This window comes from Grus americana, chromosome Z (genome assembly GCF_028858705.1).
Source record: "Grus americana isolate bGruAme1 chromosome Z, bGruAme1.mat, whole genome shotgun sequence".
Lineage (NCBI taxonomy): Eukaryota > Metazoa > Chordata > Aves > Gruiformes > Gruidae > Grus > Grus americana.
The window spans coordinates 68,268,978-68,286,101 of record NC_072891.1 but is presented as its reverse complement, the minus strand read 5'-3'; the positions used below and the strand labels follow the sequence as shown (position 1 = coordinate 68,286,101).

Here is a 17,124-nt window from a genome sequence, read left to right as displayed (position 1 = left end):
ACACAATTATCTACTTCAAAAGTGCTGGAAATATCTGAGCTACAGATTTCCTGCTTTTTTTCTGTTGGAGCAATTAGTAGTACAAATACTAGATTTGAAATCAGAAGACCTTCTAAATCTTAAAGACATCTTAAAGATGTTAGATAAACATTTTTAAGGCTTAGGAAATAGATTGTGTATCTCATTGCAAATACTAGCTGTAAACTCTGCTCCTTCACCTTTGCTCCCCATGCATCCCAACAAATTATGGTATTTTGAGGGGTTTTGTTTGTTTTCGTTTTGGGAATTTTTTGACTGGAAGGCAGATAGAAAGCTTTCTTCAAGCTCTGAAATAAGCGTTTTTGATGAAAATCAGCTTTAACTGTAATGTAAACAATCATCTATGTAAACATGTGATATTAGATTACATTATTTACTTTGAATTTTTTTAAACAGCTGTCTTGGCAGTGCTCACATTATGCTAATGTGAATTATGTAATTATTGCTAAATCAATTAATTATTTCTTTTAAAAAATCCTTAGCTACAGTTTGCTCTTATTTACTGATTGAAATACATATAAAGCTGTACTAATGACTGGAAAGGATCAGATTTAGATATCTGCCTAAGCTAACAAAAGTTTTTACTAGATTATATTGTTATTAGTTTTCTTCAGATAATTAGCATATTGAATCAAAAATGTGCCAAAGCCATGGAGAGCCGAGACTCAATGAAGTTTTGTAGCATTTTGACCTGTATAACACATATAGAACCAAGAATGAGTTAAAACTCCTTATTTTTATATTTCCCTTGTGCACATGTAGCATTTTATTTAAATGAATCTGAAAAAAAATATTATCCATAAATATTAAGATAGAATATTCTGTGACTTTTAATTAAATTCCTTAAATATGATGTGATGCAGTGTGAGCAGAAGTTGTTTAAGTTGAAGCAACTAATAATTAAAAAGCAACCAAGTATTCATTTCAACCCTACATGGTTCATAGCAATTACTTTCTCTAGTAGCAGGGTTTGGCTGATTCATTACTATTATTTATTAGTGGTGTAAGCTCACCATGGGCTATCTCCTGTTATGTATTCTACCCATTAAATCCAGATGGAGAAAGTCAAACTGAGTCCCAAGAAGCCTTCAGTAGGGTCAATATTACAACATTTTTTTTTGTTCTCTTGTTCTTGGAACAATGTCTACAGCACACTTAGGTTCAGGTGTTGCCAGCGGCTCACTGGGAGAGCGAGGAGCAGAAGGCAGCTTACCCATTTTAAGACTTCTCAGCAGGAGTTATACAGCTTTTTAATAATAATAATCATTATCACTACCATTATTTTTATCTAGGCAGATAGTTCAACTTATTGCATAAGCAGAAGCTCTTTCTTTCCATGAAACTATATCAACAGAAAGAGTATTGCAGGTATATCTGAAGAAAAAAAAGGCTACTGCTTTAGTATTTTTTCACTGTAAAAAGCATATGATGCTTTTGGTTCATCTAAAACTTGGTTTGAACTTTGGATTTGTTCAAACTTTTAATTAGAATGAAACTTAATGGATTGTGCAATTTTGGGGTCATGTTTTGAAGCTGAAAGGATGGGTTAAAAATGTGTCTACTAAGCTAAATCCTCCAGTTCTGTTCAGCTCTGTTGAAACTGTATTTTAATGTGTCCAACAGGCTTGGAATTAGTACTTCCAGATTAATGTAAATTCATTGCACATTTCATTTGGGCTTAAATGTGGCTTTGGATCTGTAATAAAAATGGTGCTGAAATATTAAAATATGGAGGCCATCTAGACTCAGAGTAGTATTTCACAAATAAAACACTTTCAATCAAAAAATCCACTAGCCCAACGTGTGGTCTCCAAAAAGATATACTGGCTGTTCTTGGGGAATGTCTTTTTCCTTTTAGAACAAAAAGATGTTAAATATTTCTTTCTGGAGTCTCTTTCAGACTGTCAGAGGAAAAGGAAGGATGCTGTTCAATACTCTGCCTAGAGCAGTGATTTATTTAAAATTGGAGAAGTATACCCAGACTGGAGTTAACACAAAGGAATTGCAATAGAGTTCATTACCAACTTCTCAGAAAAGTCTTTTGGATGTGCTAAATATTTGAAATAATTTTTAAGAGCTATATTGTTATGAGGGCTTTTTTTCACAATAGGTGTCATTAGTATATCTTAAGAGTGAACCTAGAAAACTATTTATGTGATTAGTGGGACCTTTTTTCCTAATCCTGCGGAGGAATTTTCAGTCTCCATGGTGACTTAATAGTTTGGGGATGTACATACTTTAAGGAACTTCTACATGCTGTTCACATTAATGGTTAAGAGCGCAGACAAATATTTAGCATTCATTTAAATTAATATGATGTCTGATTAGGCAAATCACTGCATTTCTAGTCATTATAAACTGATGTTTATAGCAAAGTTTGTTATGTAGGGACTAAAATCTCTAACATTTTATGGTACTGCATTTTCAGCTGTTTTACAACACTTCTATTCAGAAAACACTAGAAATAACAAGAATGCACAAACCAACTATTCCTTAGTTTTTGTCAGCGTGCAGCAATTTTCAGTTTTGTTACCTGTTTTGGGAGAGAAAAGCAGTAGTAAGCCACAGCTTCTAAAATGTTGATCTAGAAAGATACATTTGATTCAGAAGAGACATGAAAGTCCCACAGCTCTGGTATTCTCTGGTCTCCTTATATTAAACAAAAGAGGTCCACTGTCAGGGAGTATTACTGAAACATGTACACAAGGGTTCCACATTAATTCTCTTGAGTTTTTTATAGGGAAGCCTTTTTACTTGTATTTACATGTGCATTTAAACACTGAATGCTGATCAGCAATTTGTCTTTTAAATTTCCTAATTTGTGCCAATGAATTAAAAAATTATATATGCAGAAATAGTTGATCCAATGCATATTTACCATGTGCAGCTTCATCCTTTTCTATGTTTTTTCTTTTCTTATCTAATAGCATAAAAATAGAGATCTGCAGTCTTTGTGTTTCCAAAAATGTAATTTATAATTCCACAAATTTAGGAGAAAAAGTACAAAAACCAAATAATAAAGTAGTTGTACACTGTCCTTATTATAGTCTTACATTAGTCATTTTCAGAGATAGGATGAAGAGTAGATTTCAGTGTCCCTAAAAAAAAAAAAAGCATTCTTGCATTACTTTCATGCTTGCATTACTTTCATGAGCTTAAATAGTCACACAGGCTATATCTACACTGTCAAACCTAAACTTGAAGAGTACCAAAAAAAAAAAAAAAATACAATTGGCTTCAGTATAACGACAAAGGGAAAACTGCTGATTTCCTGTTAAGTTGCAGTTTTCTTTGTAAGTCATATGAAATTAAACTTTCTCTATATTTTATTATGTAGACCTCAGTCATTTCTCCAGTACTTAAAAGCCCTTTTTTCTAGTTGTGAGTCTGTTGTCAGTGTTCAGAACAAGCTGTGCCAGATTCACTTGCTGCTCTTGGAATCTGTTCTTGAAGAACTCTCAGTTAACACTGCTGCCCATAGGGATATGCATTGTATTTGTTTTATTTCAAATATGTGGATTGATTTGCTACAGTTTTGGGTGACTCCATCATTATGGTCAAGAGAGGAGAGCAAAGGAAAGGCATGACTGATAACTCGGGGTGAGACTCCTTTTTTAGTGTTGAGTCTGAGTTTCAGTTTCTCTTTCAGCCTGGGTAATGAGCTATGTGTGAAATCACTGCACTGTCTTACCAGAGTTAAGACCAGTGTCATATCTCTGTGTCTCTAGATGTGACATAAAACCAGCTTTAATCCCCTTTACTTTTGTGAAATTAATTACTTTCCTATATTGCCAAATAAAAGACAATGTGAGTATTTCACTAAAAGTGTGAAATTCTATTAGCATTCATAAGGAATGCTGACTTATTTCAGCTAATATTTCAGAACAGCTAGTTTTTTGTTACAAATATTCTTTGAACTTGTTTTTCTAGAAAGGGATTCTTTGTTTATTTGTTTTACTTTATTTTCTCAGGGTTTCTGTTTGTTTATTATATCAGGATTCTTTTGTGTGTGACAGGAACTATAATTGTACTATTCTTCATGAATGCCTGCCACATACCTGCCTTCATCTCTCTCTCTGATCTCCAAGCAGTGTCCCTAGCAGACTTCATCCAAAAGGGTACACAGAGGAATTACTACGGCTATGTTAGGTTCTTAAAGGGGAACACAGAAAACAGCTTACTACCTTTTCTATTTCTTTTTTTATCCCTTCATGTAAAAGAAGCCTTTTTCTTTTAAGAATTTTAATAAGGTCTTCCCAGTTTGCTTTCTGTGAAATGCTAAATATGGATGATGATACTGAGCTTTCACGGCCGTATTAGATTCTCAGGAATCTAGCATATTCTTAATTTTCTATTTATATGTTTATTTCTAGCCTAACTTGGTGTTCCATCTACTTCCAAATGTCAGAGTACAGTTTAGTAAAGCCTATCACTGAAAGCAATGTATTTCTGAATTCATTTATATACAGAGGGTAAGGTTGAATCAATGGCTGTATAATGTACTGCAAAGGGTAATACTAGTTCACTGAAGTTACTAATGTATTCTTTAGCAAAAACTTTCTGGTGGCAACAAGAACTGCATGTGGGGTTTTTTTCACTTATTTATCGAGTTGGGATGTGTGTAAGTTTGCTTAGAATGGTGTTGATCTTTTAGATAGCTTAACACTGACAGATCTCATGCTAACCTTGCCCTTTGCCAGTGCTGCAGGGTGGGTGACTGAGCTGTCTGAGACACTACTGTAAGAGTTGTCTCCTGAAAGCTGAACTTTGAATCTGCCTGGAAGTATGTATTAACTCAAATATCAGATTCATCCCTAGTGCTATGCTAGAATATCTTAGCATAAACAGACATGATTATTAATACAGCTTCAGATACAAAGATGCTGGTGGATACACTGTAAAACTTTTATTATAACTTATTAGTGGTGGCAGGACTGCTGGGTGTAGCCAGCAGTTTCCTTGTGTAAGGTTATTACTCTTTGTTCTACAGATATTTATCATGTATTTGATTTAAAAAATATATAAAAAAATCCGAGACTGAGAGCATTTGCATAGCTGTGGTTTTACAAAACAGCTACAGCTTAAGTATTGTGCAAGTCCAGGAAGCACTTTGTGTATAAAAGCTTCTCTGTTTTTTCTCAAGCAGAAAGAGGAGTAGGTGGTATATCGGTATAATGAAGGTGAGGAAACTGCAGCATATTGCTGATGCTAGAAGCTTATACAGTTTCAAACAGAAATAAGCATGTTCATGGTAGATAAAGATTTCAAGATCTGCTTAATGCAAAATCTTTTAAGAAGTCCTTGAGTGAGAAATTGTTTGAGACTGGGATAAGATTCCACAGAAATATTTCTGTGTGACTTTTCTATTCTTGCGTTCTTGTCTGGGCATGTGCTTTTTGTAATTTTTTTAAGTAGACCACTTGTGTCTTCTAGTACAGCTCTTCTGGTTTCTTTTTGCAATTTTTTGGCTTACACAACTTTATAAACATGTTTCTAGTCTAAATTTTGTTCTCTTTCTCCTTGACCTGGAAACTGTATTCACTGGGGATGAGGAGAAGGAGGACGGCAGTGCAGTGTACAGAAGTTAGCTGTGGCAAATGCAAAAGATATGACGCTGGATGACTGAAGCTGGGATATAAGCACCTGAGAACAGGGTCTCATTCTGATGTTATGCAGCTTAAACTGAAGAGACAAATACTGGCACTCTCACTGTTAATAGGGACTTCCCTTTCATTTGTTGTTAGCTCTGTGGTGGTTCAGGATTTACAGGCAAAGACTTGGTGGGGAAAAAGCTTCATATGTGTCCTTAGTTATATTGAATGGTCATTTTTGTCAACAAAAGACTAGTAACTCTACAGGAAATAATGAGCTAAGATGACGGATAGGTAAATAGTATGACAGCTTGTCTTAAAGATTCCTGTAGTAATTATAGCAAGCGAACAATTTCTTGTAGGAACAGAGATGCAATCATAAGATATTAGAGCTACTGACATAGCATGTTTGCCAGTTCCTTACTTAAAGGCAAGAGTAGCCTCTTTGTGATAGAGCTGATTGCTGTTTTGATTTTAATTACATGTTTCTTCTTCTGGCTTGTCATGTAGTGAATTTTTGCACATATAGTGCAAAATTTATCCGTGTCAAACTTTGCAAGTTTTTGGCACTGTTTCAAAAATAATGAAATTAAGACATTTTGATCGCAGTTATTTCTAATTAAAGAATACCACCTGATTTTGTTCCTTTCCCCAGTAATTTTTTTAGTTCAAAGAAAGAAATCAAAAACTTGTGCTAGTCTCATGACCTGACTTGATTTTGGTTGATTTAAAATAAAGATCAGTATCTATCTGTAACTATTTGTTTTCTAGAAAACTTCCAGCAAACTGTTAAATCAAATCTCATAGCTGCACACTGCAGTGGTGTAGTACTAAACAGTAATATATGGATTATAACTATTCCATCTTAGAAGTAATATCACAGCTAAGTACCATTTCCATTTTGCTTATGCAGCTTTTCTGAGAGGTACTAGCCTGTACAGAAGCAAGTCATTTTAAAAAAGAAATCTTACTCATAAATCCACATGAAACTTTGAAAAACATACAAAACAGTGAAAATGGCTGGACATCTTTGGAAAAAATATAATTTTGAAGTTCTGTGAGCTTAAAAGTTTATGAGTCGTTAAAAGAGGATTACTTTTCTTTCTGAAAAGCAATTTGCCTCTATATTCAAGCGTTTAAAAAAGCACAGTTGTCTGTGATGAATTGAGTGCAGCTAGCGATTTATATATTCATTGAATTGCTTTGTTTCCCACTGCCTTTAAACAGGAGGAAAAACAAACCTGGTAAAACATTTATTGTAAGGAGATGATAAAACTCTTAATAGATTACATACACATTTGTGGATGTGTATTGCATAATTACACAAAGGGAAGCACTGCAAAAAGTGCTTGTAACTAATTGTAGATACTCTTTTCAGAGAAGTTTAGGGACACAATTAAGAAGTAAAAGAAACTGCTACTTTCTGTGTCATGTTTTAGTCTTGTTGTTCCTAAATTAGATTCTTATAATGAGATCCTGGCATCCGGTAAAAAATAAGGAGTTTTGAGTATTGGGTTAATCAAGTTAGGATATTCACCCACAAAAGTGCCTTAGCAGAGGAGGTAAAAACCAGACAAAACTTAGAAGAAGAACTCAAATAATGGAAATATTAGGTCAGTATAAGCTGCATTTGATAATCACAAGACATTTTCTTCAGCAAGATTCTCAGTTACTTTAAACAGGGACTGCAGTTTGATCACCATGGAAAAGCAATACTTTATGCTAGCTCTATATTTTTAAGCAATTTAAAGTAAGAGTTTGATTGTGGTGTATGATAGGCATGGACTCCGTAGGGTTCAAGTACAGAATCCACTTTATTACAGAATTTTCTGATTATATAGTATTTCTTGTTGAAAGGGGAGGCTCTTTTATTCCCCAATCATCACCCGATTTGTGTTCCCCGCAAGATCTGTTATTCTGTTTTTCTCTTGCACCTGGCAGGCGCCTGGCTGTCTGTTCTCAGCTCCTTATCTCCTGGATTCGGCCAGTCACATGTTATTTACGAGCTACTGAAGAATGCAAGGCCTGTTTTGTGCATATCTTTTCTTTGAACCACTGTTTTTCGCTGCTTTAGCACACAGGTCAGAATCGCACATTTCCCACGCCGTCTTTGTTCGCTAAAGGGTTGTTCTCCACATTTGATAATGCTGAGGGATGGAGTTAATTGTAGGATATCTTGCAATTTGTTTGCAACTTCAACATCTGTATTTTTCCATTATTTATTTTCTTTTTTATCGGGTGTGATTAGTTTTTATGTCCTTTTGACCTCCTTGCTTTGAAACTACAGATTCTTTCTCCATACACTGGTGGTTGCAGCACAGAACTTCTGAGTCTAAATGCATATTGTTAAGATGGTTTTTTTCAGTAGTACATAACTTAATCCTACCTCTGTCTACAACAAGAAGCTTTACATTTTCTCTAACAGTTTAATATGCTGTGCACTCACAGAGACAACAGGGAGGAAAGTTGTCTCCAAATAGTAATCAGTTTACTTATGGCTATATCTTACAAATGTCACACAAATCATATTCATGTTTAATCTTAGTGAAGTGGGAATAAAAACTCATGCAATGTTACTATAGATCTTACATATTGTATAAATTTAAAAGTTACATCTATAAACTTCTGCATGCAGTCTTTCTCACAAATGCTCCTAGAACTTTAGCCATTAACTCAAATGTTTTGTCCGCTCCTTAGGAGATGTGCTTTTACACAGCTGCCTTTTCTTTCCTAGCTTTCTTTACACTATTCTTTAACTCTCAGGAATCATGTTTACAACATTCATCCACTGATTCACTTTGGCTTCTTCAACTTCTACGCTGTATTTCTCAACTGTATCCAGAGTGCAATGAGTGTTTTATTGTGCACTCTGATCTTAAAATCTAGTGATCTTGCCTCATTGCCTACTCTTAGTAAGTATGACCTGGCAAGTCGTCAGCACAAAGCGATCTTTGGTTACTTCATGTTTGCTTTTCTCCTTCCCAATGGCTGTTTGTTAGCAGGGTGTCCTCTCTGGAGTGTGGAGTTTTCATTTCCACATGTTCTCTTTGATGAACTTCTAACCATTTTTTTTTATTTTGTTTTCATTTGTACTTCTTTGGGGGATCCTATTCATAGCATTTATTTAGCAGAAGATTAACATTAAAATTATCTAACAACATTAAACACAAATTTCAGATTTATCACAGATCTCTCATTTTCTTTTTTGCTTCATTTTATTCTCATTCTTTAGTTTTTTGTGTCTAATCCAAACCTGAAAGGTCTTGAAGCAGAGAGAAATGTGTAACTTTGCTTGTCTCTAAAACATATCAAGTATCTATGACATTCTCTAAAGATTTGGATTTTGCTGATATGAGGAAAGTACCCCTGATTACTAACTATCATCTTTTCAATTATATATTTCGATGCTCTTTTAGTATTCACGATATTAGTTTAGATAGCTTGAGAAAGCCTTTTGAAATAGAGATTAAAAAAAAAGTTTAAAAAAATGTATTTAAAAGTATAAAAGGTTAGTGCATTGACATGCAAGGACTCAACAGCAGTAGTATTCAATTGCTTTGGCAAAGATCTGTGACCTTCCTACAGTCATACAACACTGATTTTTTTTTTCCTTGAAGCTGTTCTTGTGGTTAGGTACTCAACAAGGAGCCCATCCAAAACCTGCACATATATTTCTAAGGATGAAATGATGCTATAAGCACAGGTTTGACTAGTTGAATGATTTAGATTTCAGGATAAAATATTTTGGCTCTGTACATGCATTAAGCAGACTTTGATTAATTTCTTGGGGCCAGCTAGAGAAATCCAACCCCATCCCCACTGGGCACCTAATGTTGTGCAGTAACAACCCAGAAAAGGGGTAGGTATGAGCCGATGTCCTGGTTCATTTGGGAGTGTCACACCGGCTCCTACAGAGCTTGAAGTCTCAGGATATTGCTGGCGGGGGAGAAATGGGCATCTCTGCAGAGCTCAAATCCAGTTAACGGCTAAGGAGCTCCTCAGGCAGTAACAGGATGCTTGTACATGTGAATCAAGTATTGTTTTGTTCCAGAACTGAAAAATGGACAGATTCTGCACAACTAGAGCAGCATTTTTGTTTCTAAATATTCTCTGTATTACTTTCACAGGAAGTGTGTTGTGAAATGGAGGCTATTTTTTTTTCAACTCACTTTTTTTCTTTGGGTTTTTTTTTGTTGTTTAACTACATCAGTTTCACTGTGTTAGTCACCAGTTCTCTGTCACTTTTTCACCTTATTTGAATTTTTCCTTCTGAAACAAAAAAAGCAAAAGAAAATAAGAGTAAACAGAATCACAACTTGTGGTGGGAATGAATCTGGACAGATAAACTGTGTTGTTATGTCAGAACCATTTCATGCTGGTTTTATGTTTTAAAAATGGATAGGTGACAAAAAAATTCCAATGTGGACTACACATTTGCCCAGAGGGCAAGAAATAAACTCTAGTCATTCAAATTCAAGGACAGTTCATAACAGAACTCTTGTTACTCTTGAGAAAATTTTTGCACTGTCAGAAGGACAGTTTGAATGGATGCTAATTTTCTTATCACCAGGGTCTGCCATTTTATGACACACATGTGCTACATAATTGCAGCTATATCGTCAGAGCACCAGTGGAATATCACCTTGAATTTATGTGTCTGAAAATAATGAACACTAGGTATTGTTTCTTTAGAATTACATTGCATGGGAGTACATTTATTTTGTACAGTGTGGAACAGGGATGATCATCTTTGTTGCACATGAGGCCTAAAGCAAAGAAGCCGTGTATCTGGTTCTGCAGAAAAAAAAATTGCATAAAATGATTAGAATTTTGTGTATGTCTTAAAATAACATTAAAATGCATTTCTGTTATTTTTTCTTCTTCTTTATTGGGAATTGGATATTGGAAATTGTGAGTGAATTTTATTAAGGCAAGAAAGATTTAGTATATTATTTGGATAATCTCCATGAGATTTATCCATAGCTAATTGTGAAATAACCCCATCAGTGGTCTGTAGCTGTGTTTTTCCTCACATGTGCAGTGTTGATTGCTGAGGTCCTGTATGATTATAGGTACCATTTGAGGGGGCTATCATGGTGGAAAATAGAGGAAAATAAAAATTAGGAAGACTAGAAGAGATCTAGCATTGTAGAAACTACCATCAGAAATATGGGAGGTAGAGAAAATCTTGGAATAAAGTGCATGAGTTAATAAATGCTTGTAACTTTGGAAACCAAGCTACTTTTCCTCTTTTCTTGCAGCAAATGCTATTTCAGGATTGCATCAGAAGATCTCAGATCTTAAGGAAAATATTCATAAAGGGAGTTAGTGCAGTCTAATACATGAGAAAAGTTGCTTCTCAGTACCTTATTTATGTTTAAAAATTGTCAGGAAAGACGGTACCAAACTTATGTTTGTAGGTATATGATATCACCTATATGGAGATGCATTTTTAAATCTAGACTTTGTGAAAGGTCAGAGCCAAAAGATACTCTGCGGACAATTTGGATTCAGAAGCTGTCATGTAGAAGCCAAAGTTAAATAATTCAGTCTCCTCCTGCACTGGAAGACAAAGCATAATATTGAAGGAGTACAGTTCACTTACAATGATATCGCCAAGTAAACCCTAGAGAGAAAGAAATGGAATTTCATTCCAGAGTGTTTCAAGTTATATTTCTTTTGTATTCAGGTGATGAGCTGGCAAACTAGCCATCTCTATTATTAGTAGTACTATCAGTATTATAAATGTTATTAGTATTACTGGTATTATTTTGTTACGTTGGCAAGAAAAAAGAAACAATGGTCAAAAAAAATGTGGATGCTTCAGCTCTGGGAAGGACAAAACTGATAGTGGACAGTGCTTTTGTTTTTCTGTGCCTTCAATGGGGCAAGCTTTTCTCACCATTTTCACTCTGGCTGTTGTGCAGGTGGTTGACCAGATCGACACGCTGACATCTGATCTGCAGCTGGAGGATGAGATGACAGATAGTTCCAAAACAGACACGCTGAACAGCAGCTCCAGCAGCACAACAGCTTCCAGCTTGGAGAAAGTCAAGGTGCGGGGCAGCACACCACTCATCAAGCCGCCTGCACACCCCTCTGCTATCCTCACCGTGCTGCGGAAGCCGAATCCGCCCCCGCCTCCGCCGCGACTGACGCCCGTCAAGTGCGACGAGCCTTCCAGGCTGTCTCCTTCAGCAAACCCTGTCAAGACGAATGGTACACTGCTGCGAAATGGGGGCTTGCCAGTCCCACCCAACCGCATCCCAAATGGAGATATATGCTGTATACCGAACAGTAATTTGGAGAAAGTTGCAATGCAGCCTCTGATGCACAGACCTGAGAAAGAGCGATGTCCTCAGCCGGGAGCAAGGGAACGGGTACGATTTAGTGAAAAAGTGCAGTACCACGGCTATTGCCCTGACTGTGATGTTCGGTATAACATTAAAAACAGGGAGGTGCACTTGCACAGTGAGCCTGCCCGTGTTGTGGGAAAGCTGCCACACCAGTGCCCTCCTCTGCCACCTCCACCACCTCCGCTGCCTCCATTTCCTCTGGAAAATGGAGGAATGGGGATAAGTCCCAGTAATAGCTTTCCTCCTCCGAGACCTGCGACTGTGCCTCCACAAACCGCACCAAAACCCCAGAAGACCATCTTGAGGAAATCAACCACTACAACAGTGTGATGTATGCCACTTGAAACAATTCTTTGTTCTTTCCTATATATAAACATAAATAGGTAATGAGCACTTTCTACTTGAGCAATAAAAAGACCCAATGTATTACTCCCTGTATCCAGTGAAGTGGCATAGAAATCACATGGTAAGTACAAAGAGGGATGCTTGTAGATCTTGTGGTCACCAAAGTGGTGATTCATGATAGATTTTGGTCTATCTGACATAAAGGAATAACCATTGCTCCTGAATTTTGGGAAACTTCCTGTTTCTAGTAAGTACCTTTTAAAATGTCATTTGATGAAGCAAAGTGGAGTACTAGATAACTATTTTTGACTGAATTCTAGCAAATGTATTTTTCTCTGCTTGACTGCTTGAGCAAGGGCACTGTGCGTGGAGTGGTGCAATAGGAGGTAATCATCAGACTTTCAGGCAGCTTGAGCTTTGGTGGGGAAGTAAAGAAGTAATTGAAAGGTATGTTGACATGGCTTTGGAAAACTGAATTATCTCACATTTTGTTTCTCACTTGCTCAGTGTGCCACAGTCAAGGTGAAGTACAGAGTTTTCAAATGAGCAGGGATATTCCCATTCAGCTTCCCCTATTTGCACTGCTCCATCTGCAAAATGGTAGTAATATTTTTTCTCATGAGCAATGTCGGTAGATTAAAACAACAAAGCACAGTCCTGCATTTTTCACAAAGCTTTTGTCTTGTGCAAATCTCTTTTTGCAGGCAAAGAAAATTTTGCCTAATGCCTTCAGGGATATTAACTTAATTCATGTAAAGAGCTTTGAAGTTGAAAAGCTGTGTGCAATTATGAAGCATTAACATGGAAAACAAGATATTTTATATGTTATCACATTTTGATGGTGAACCTAATTAATATTTTTACTGGTTGAAACAAAAGTCCTGGGTTTTTTTAATTATTTTATGAGAGAACATTCTTTTATTCTCACACGAGAATTGTTGAGGCCTAGAGTTAAAAAAACATCCAATCAGAGGAGAAAATCTGATAATAAATCTGTTATTTACAAAAGTTGTGCAAAATTAATCTCAAATGACCCAACAGCAGATGCTATATAAAAGAAGTTTGCTTTTTTCAGCTGAAACATAAAACATACTCTATGGCAAAACAGACAAAACTGGACAAAATAGATTTTTAATTTGAATTTCCATTTGACTTTATCAGTACTGTGGAGATCATGTACCAACTGTTATGTGCTAGTTTAATATTTTTTTCCTTAGTAAAAAGCGTACAGGAAATTATAGGATGCACATGTCTTGCATCACTTGGTTCAGTTTTCCAGTATAAAGTCATCTCTTATAGCAAAGCACAGTATTTCTCCTCTGGATTCTGTCCCTGGGCTTGCCAGAGTCTGATCAACATATTAGTACCTCCAAATTACATGCTGTACTCTATAGATGTGCATTGATATACATGTATATTTCATTTTTGTTGTAGTGTTAAGTTTACAGTTCTCAGCTCTGGAAAGTTTAAGTGGCATCTGCCCTTCAGCATTTCATGTTCAGTTTTGGTGTACATCTTCATCTTGCACTTTGTCCTCTCCTTCAGAGGCACTTTCTTTTCTCTTTCCCCATGACTCCTGAGCACCCTTTCACAAACTACTGCCCTTCTTTGTGCGTTTTCATGGGGGGAAATGTGCTGTGCTATACAAACAAAAGATGCAGTTTTTCAAATGCAATGCTGCCTTTGGCCAGAAATGCAATTTCCAAATGTGAAGGAAATTTTGTGAAGAATATGAAGAAAAGTTTGCTAACCGAGGCTTTCTTTAATGCAAAGTGTTCCACGGTCTCTGTTAAATCATGCTGTGTTGAATCAATTCTTCTGTTTTAATGAGAATATCTGGCCTGTGTCCTATTGTAAGGTATTTTTATCAGAATAACAATTTCACATTATTAACATGACAGAGTAAAATTCAAGTTAAAACAGGTAAACTTGCAAAGCTTGGGAAACAATTAATTTTAAGCTTTGCGGCACTGTCTGGAAGATTTTAATAAAAATGACATTAAGAAAGAATGCAATACTATATTCAGCCAGCACTGTTTTTTGCATTTATATTAAGAATGTAATCTCTGTGGAGTATTTTTTGAACACCTATAAACATAGCATGTTTCACATCTTACTAAGGAAAACACAATAAACTAATCAGAACTGGACAGGAATTGTCTCTGCCTTTGAAACATAAATGTAATATCTTTGAGATTATATTTAGAGTTTTGAAAAGATGTTAATACCTGAAAAACTGAAAGGCCAGTAACAGAACTCACAGAGCTGCAATTCAACATTTGCCATCATTTTGGACTGGTGCTCAGTTTTGATTCCCCAAAGGTATTTTAAAGTCTGAATTGTCCACATCTAGACTTCTCAAATACAAATATAAGGAGAAGGTGGTCTCTATCAAATTAATGAAGAGCATGAGCTTTGGAAAATGGAAGTAAGCAATGAAAATTGCTTAATTTTTAATAATAGCATTGATTAATAAAAGCTAGCATATGGCTGCTTTCTCAGAAAGGAAGACCAGGAGACTAAAATCCAATAACAATCCTTTTTAAGGATTTAAGGTAAGAACCTTCAAAAAGATCATGAATCTTTTTATTACCTATTAAAAGTCACTGTTCCTTCTCTCTTGTCTTGTGGAATTGTTACACCTTTCATCACACCTTCCATTGTTCATAGAAACAAGAAAAGATTCCAAATCTTCATCCACAGTTTTTATTATTAAATCAGTATTTTATTTAAAATGCTATGTGAAGTAAGTGAAGTAGACCACAGCTCTTGTTAACTTCCTTCAGATAACTTGATTATTGGTTTTGAAGCAAACAAAGTGCAGTGTGAATTCCTTAATTACCAGAGGGATTTCTGTATGCCCTCTGGACCTGCTCAGATCTCTTCGTTTCCATGTTCTAATTATGGCTTTCCTTTCAGTGATACCATGAACAGTAATTTTACATGTGGAGATAAAATCATGTTATGGTTGCTACGCCAGTCATCTGATTTACTTTTAAAGTAGGCATGATTATTGGGCACATATTTTTACAAAGACAGCATTTCTTATTCCTGGTTTGTATATATGCTGTGATCCATGCTTTTTCAGAGGAGAGGTGTGACTGTGTAGAAACAAAATACTTATCCACTGTTCAAACTAGTAATAATAATGAAAGTATCGGGCTTAGAGCTGCAGTTAAGGCCTTGTAAGTGAGATATGCGCAAAGGCATGTGGTAGAAGAAATGTCTTCTTATGGTAAACCATGGTAAGTACAACGTTTAGAATACTTAATGTGAAAAATATGTGGCACCTATTGAATAACCACATTGTGTTTTGTAGGGTAATATGAGATATATAGCATGCAATAATTACACACTGCAGCCTAGCGTTTCTGAATGTATTAGCACAGACCATGCAGCTCATAACTGAAGCATTAGGAGCAGCACTGGTGTTACTACTGGCTCAGCATGCTGCAACGCAGTGCATACAAATTGCAGTTCAGCTTCATCGTGTAGTGTTTACACTACACATGTAGTGATTACATCGCAGTGGTTTTAAATGGGAAAACCTAGAAGGGATTTTATCTCATTGGCCTGTCTTGTGGTGGAGAATAGCCCAAGAGAGCAAGTTTCTCTCTCAGTCATAATTTCGACCAGGTATCTGTAGTAGTCCATCCTGGGATAGCTCTGGGGAGCACATGCAAGTTAACTTTCATTTCTGGTCTTAAATGATTTGACATCTGGCTACCTCATGTTGGCCAAAGAGCTCTCTTGTTAGCTGAGACGGGAGCTGCTGGGAAAATTGGACTTGACCAGGTATCCTGCTGCAGGATAGTTGCCCGTGCTGTGCGCAAGTCTGCTACTGTTCTGTTTTTTCACATTTGTTCATGTATGGCAAAGTGCCTAAGCTATTACGTGGCTAGAGGGTTTTGTTAAGAAATTGCACCATGCACTGTATCCATCAGCTGGCTGCATTATTTCGGTGGTGTAAGCAGGTGAGACCATGGCTGTATTTAGGTTGCCCATTTTTTTGTGATGCTAAATCTCTGGAAGTTTTGAGGGAGAGTTTTGTTATAGTTGAGATAATCAGTGTCCTGTCAGGTTATAAAAACAAGGTAAGAATCTCTCATACAGGTATGACCAAGAGGAACTAGAACCTTTCATGTTTTGCAGGACTGCTCTTGTTATTGCAGGACTATGTATCTTGTAGAATAATAGAATCATAGAATCATGGAATGGTTTGAGTTGGAAGGGATCTTAAAGACCATCTAGTTCCAACCCCCATGCCACGGGCTGGGACACCCTCCACTAGACCACGTTGCCCAAAGTCTCATCCAACCTGGTCTTAAACACTTCCAGGGATGGGACATCCACAACCTCTTTGGGCAACCTGTTCCGGTACCTCACCACCCTCACAGTAAAGAATTTCTTTCTAACATCTAATCTAAATCAACCTTCCTTCAGCTTAAACCCATTACCCCTTGTCCTGTCACTACACTCCCTGATAAACAGTCCCTCTCCAGCTTTCCTGCAGGCCCCTTCAGGTACTGGTAAGCCGCAATTAGGTCTCCCCGGAGCCGCCTTTTCTCCAGGCTGAACAATCCCAACTCTCTCTGCCTGTCCTCATAGCAGAGGTGCTCCAGCCCTCTGATCAGCTTCGTGGCCCTCCTCTGGACTCAATCCCAGCAGCTCCATGTCTCTTTTGTCCTGGGCTCCCCAGAGCTGGATGCAGTACTCCAGGTGGGGTCTCACCAGAGCGGAGTAGAGGGGTGGGATCACCTCCCTCGACCTGCTGGTCACACTTCTTTTGATGC

The 17,124-nt window shown here is 36.7% G+C and overlaps 1 protein-coding gene across 5 annotated transcripts in view; it reads left to right on the top strand.

The window, feature by feature from the left end:
* PRR16 (proline rich 16) overlaps positions 1 to 17,124 on the top strand; it is a 173,158-nt gene that overhangs the window by 108,509 nt on the left and 47,525 nt on the right. For 4 of the 5 annotated variants that reach the window (XM_054809378.1, XM_054809377.1, XM_054809380.1 and 1 more), the window contains one exon: positions 11,558 to 12,317. In XM_054809378.1, coding sequence (XP_054665353.1) covers positions 11,558 to 12,316 — 759 coding nt within the window. In that variant the 3' untranslated portion in view covers position 12,317. Of the gene's footprint in view, positions 1 to 11,557; positions 12,453 to 17,124 lie in introns of all 5 variants that reach the window. The other variant, XR_008574633.1, reaches the window with a different exon arrangement.